Below are 1869 nucleotides of genomic sequence, written 5' to 3' on the forward strand. Positions count from 1 at the left end.
GGAAGCTCGGCCAGGGACTGTGTTGGGTGAGATTTGCGTTAAGAGCACATTTGCCAAGTCTGCCTTTTTGGGGCATATCATTCCGTGGCGTCAGTTACATTTATCATGGTGTGTGACCATCACCTCTGTCCGTTTCAGACTTTGTCATCCCCTCAACAGAAGCTGTGCACCCTTAAGTAGTACCCCCTCTTCCCCTCCCACAGCCCCCAGTCACCACTGGGAAGTCTTCTCTCTGTTTGTGTGGTCTAGGTACTTCACGGGAGCGGGTCCTGCAGCGTTTGGTCTGATTCACCTCCTTAGCATCACGTGTCCAGGGCTTGCCCATGTCATGTGTGTTCACTAGGCATCACGTGTCCAGGGCTCGCCCATGTTTCCACGTGTCCCCCAATGACTGAGTGATGCCCCACTGTGTGGATGACCACCTCGTGTTGGTCCGTTTCTGTGGTGCCGAGTGGTGGTGTGGACGGTGCTCTGTGAGCACTGGTCTGCAGGTGTCTGAGTCCCTGCTTGTGAGTCTGCGGGTTGTACACCAGTGTATGCCTGGACTCTGCTGTCCTTAAAATGAAGCTTCCAGTGACCTGAGTGAGCCCCGTTCACTGTGGGGAGATGAAGATCTGCCGAGAACTCGAGAGAACAGTCCCCATGGCCCTGCCGTTAGTGCCCCAGGACGCTTCCGGCTCTTTGTCTACGTTCCCGTGTCTCGCCTGTCCTCAGGCCACAGCCTTGGGCCTGTGTGCTCCTCAGCCTGTGGCTGGACGCGGCTGAGACGCGGAGGGTCTCCCGGAGGGTGGCCGTGAGGAGGAGGTGCAGTGCGGGTCCCCCTCACTTGGACGGCTCTGAGTCACTACAGGGACGTCACGTACAGGGCCTGCAGCTTGGAAATGTTTCCTTCTTGCTTTAGGTCCTATATCTCTTTCGACATCTTGAGGAGAGTGTTGAAGGATTACTTTAAATACGACGTTTTCTACTGCATGAACATCACAGACATTGACGATAAGGTAAAGGGCGCATCCGAGGCAGGGTCCTATGGGCTCGGAATCAGGAGGGCGCGTTCGAGGAGGGGCCCTACGGGCTCAGGGTCAGGAGGGCACATTCGAGGCGGGGTCCTATGGGCTCAAGGTCAGGAGGACGCGTTTGAGGAGGGGTCCTACGGGCTCGGGGTCAGGAGGGCGCGTTCGAGGTGGGGTCAGGAGGGTGCGTTTGAGGCAGGGTCCTATGGGCTCGGGGTCAGGAGGGTGTGTTGCTTTGGCAGGGAAAAGTAGATGTGGTCTTGGCTGTGGAACCCACTGGGGTGGACCTGTGTCCTTACCTGCTGAACGAGCACTCTAAGGCCACCTCAGTCCTGGGACCAGACTCGGGCTGTGCCCAGTGGGTGCTGGGTGTGTGGCTGCTGCAGGCAACAACCGCACGTCTGCAGACCCTCGCTCGCCTGCCCTGTCCCCGTCCTCCATAGCAGGGATTGCTCGGGCTGCTGTACCTGGGGGATCAGGCTCCCTAAGGGTCGCTCCTGGGTTCCTGTTTCTTTCTCCCCAGATCATCAAGCGGGCGCGGCAGAACCACCTGTTTGAGCGGTATCGGGAGAAGCAGCCACAGGCGGCCCAGCTCCTGGACGACGTGCACGCTGCCCTGCAGGTGGCCGGCCAAGGGGGCTGACGCGGGCCCCGTCCCTAGCGTGGTCGGTCCCGGGGGTGTGTGCAAAGCACAGGCACTGAAAGCGTCCCTTGGGTGACCGAGGTCTTGAGAAAGCTGGTCCCCAGCCTTCGAGGACGGCACCAGGAAGGGGTAGGGTGGCTCCCACGTTCTGCACGGCAACACCTCCTGTGCTGTGCCCGCCAGCACACGCCGTCTCACCCTTGACGTCCAGGGCAT

General features: G+C 59.9%; 1 protein-coding gene across 1 annotated transcript in view; it reads left to right on the top strand.

The window, feature by feature from the left end:
* The window catches only part of CARS1 (cysteinyl-tRNA synthetase 1), a 71540-nt gene that overhangs the window by 15317 nt on the left and 54354 nt on the right, over nucleotides 1-1869 (top strand). The window contains exons 5-6 of the mRNA XM_007949272.1: nucleotides 896-998; nucleotides 1534-1632. Of these exons, the coding sequence (XP_007947463.1) occupies nucleotides 896-998; nucleotides 1534-1632 (202 nt within the window). The remainder of the gene's footprint in view (nucleotides 1-895; nucleotides 999-1533; nucleotides 1633-1869) is intronic.

The sequence above is a fragment of the Orycteropus afer genome, unplaced genomic scaffold, assembly GCF_000298275.1.
Source record: "Orycteropus afer afer isolate SDZICR_OR568_19922 unplaced genomic scaffold, OryAfe1.0 scaffold00244, whole genome shotgun sequence".
Taxonomy (NCBI): Eukaryota; Metazoa; Chordata; class Mammalia; order Tubulidentata; family Orycteropodidae; genus Orycteropus; species Orycteropus afer.